The sequence below is a fragment of the Sinocyclocheilus anshuiensis genome, unplaced genomic scaffold (genome assembly GCF_001515605.1).
Source record: "Sinocyclocheilus anshuiensis isolate Anshui unplaced genomic scaffold, SAMN03320099.WGS_v1.1 scaffold1497, whole genome shotgun sequence".
Lineage (NCBI taxonomy): Eukaryota > Metazoa > Chordata > Actinopteri > Cypriniformes > Cyprinidae > Sinocyclocheilus > Sinocyclocheilus anshuiensis.
In genome coordinates, this window is record NW_015543492.1 from 56898 (window position 1) to 58875 (window position 1978).

A 1978-nucleotide genomic window follows, 5' to 3' on the forward strand; every position below is an offset into this window, starting at 1 on the left:
ATTTTTTTTGTGTGTGTGAATTAAAACTATATATTAAAAAAAAAAAAATCTTATTCTGTGAAAAAAACTGTACATGATTGAACATTTTTAAAGATATTTTTAAACTCCACATCATCAAATTAAGGAATAATATATTTTTTTTTGTAAATTAGCACATTTTTTTAAGACGAGGTCTGTAATAAATGAAACATTAGCACATTCCCTTCATGATCTGATGTATTTTTCTCTTATTTTCCATGTTGATCTGTTCATGTCAGGTCATGACGCGTGTGTTGAGCTGCTCTTAGAGCACGATGTGTTTCAGAAGCCGGAGGGAAACCCCTTCAGTCCGCTGCACTGCGCCATGTAAGAAACATCTGCTCACATTGTGCATAATGTTCATATTAAATGTTTGTATTAAAGCATGACACACTGGAAAAAAATGGTGTAGAAACAGTGTTTACTCAGAAATTGCTGGTAAATTTCACAATTAATTACAAAGAAACAGCAAGTAACGTTAAATTTAATGTGACATTTTGAAGTTAGAAAGCTAGAATAGTATTTTCTTGTAAAACATACTCCAATAATCTTTATTTCCATCTCTCTCGTCTCTGTTTCAGTATTAATGATAATGAGTCTGCGGCTGAGATGCTGATAGAAACTTTAGGTCCTGCGATTGTAAATGCCACAGACTCACAGACAAGGTGAAAACAGGCTTTCCTCATGGATCAGATGTTTCAGACCAGCACTACAGTATGTTGTTGAGTTGATGTGTTTTGTGTGTCCCACAGGACGCCGCTTCACGCCGCCGCGTACACCGATCACGTGGAGTGTCTGCAGCTGCTGCTGGGTCACAACGCTCAGGTCAACGCCATCGACATGCTGGGAAAAACAGCGCTTATGATGGCCGCTGAGAACGGACAAACGAACGCCGTCGGTGAGACACACACTGCTCTCTCAACATACAGCAGAACAACAACAAAGTAACAAATGCTTGAAAGTAGCAAATACAGTAAACAAATAAAGTTCTATTAACTCAACTACAGTAGAAATGTTACAATGTAACAGAATTAGTTACATTTCTCATAAGTACACTACAATACAACATGTTGCCATTGTAAATAACATTCCCTAACACTGCCGAACAGTATTTTTAACAATTCTATTTTCAGTTTTCATTTTAATTGTAGTTTTATTTTTACTAATTTTGCGTGCTTTTGTCATTTGCTTTAGTTTTTTGTTTCCTTTTAGCTTTATTTTTATTTCAGTTTTAGTTTCAGTAATTTTATGTGCTTTTGTCATTTTTAGTAGTTCGTTTTTAATGTCTAATTAACTTTATTTATTTTAGTTTTAGTAATTGTATGTAGGGCTGCACGATATATCGTTTCAGCATCGATATCGCGATGTGCGCATCCGCAATAGTCACATCGCAGGATGACCGTGTAGACAGATAGCATCACTGATAATTTTGGGTTCATTGTATTTTGTCGCGTCGCGCTGCGCCGCTCGCGTCCGGTGAAGACACGGTGAGAGCCACGCAGATGCACGTGAACACTAATTTCTGTTCACTTCTGCTATTTGTGCCTGAAATAGCCTACTGTGCTCTGCAAGTATCCTTGTAAACGCAGTTGCTTATGGCTTAGGTCAGTGTTTCCCAACCTTTTTTTAGTCGCGGCACCCTTTGGAAACGGTTGGGAAACACTGGCTTAGGTAAAGGGAAGCAACTGAGAAAGAAAATGGATGTGTAATAGTATATTGGTTTACAGCAGTTTAATGTTCCTGAGGCTAACTGAATGTTAATCAAACAACAAAACAAAGAAAAATCACTTTTGTAGCTTTAACACAGATTTATTAGATTTAATTTATACAGTGAAGACTATGCAGTGTTATTTTACAATTGATTATTCAATTTCTGTACCTAAATACTGTTAGACTTACCTGAAAAATATAAAGCACTGTTTATTTCATTTGTATCTTTGTTCTGTTATTTATCTATGCT

The 1978-nt window shown here is 36.1% G+C and overlaps 1 protein-coding gene across 1 annotated transcript in view; it reads left to right on the top strand.

The window, feature by feature from the left end:
- Positions 1–1978, top strand: part of LOC107694737 (serine/threonine-protein phosphatase 6 regulatory ankyrin repeat subunit A-like) — a 46059-nt gene that overhangs the window by 29976 nt on the left and 14105 nt on the right. Inside the window, exons 23-25 of the mRNA XM_016494417.1 lie at positions 258–345; positions 600–683; positions 771–916. Of these exons, the coding sequence (XP_016349903.1) occupies positions 258–345; positions 600–683; positions 771–916 (318 nt within the window). The remainder of the gene's footprint in view (positions 1–257; positions 346–599; positions 684–770; positions 917–1978) is intronic.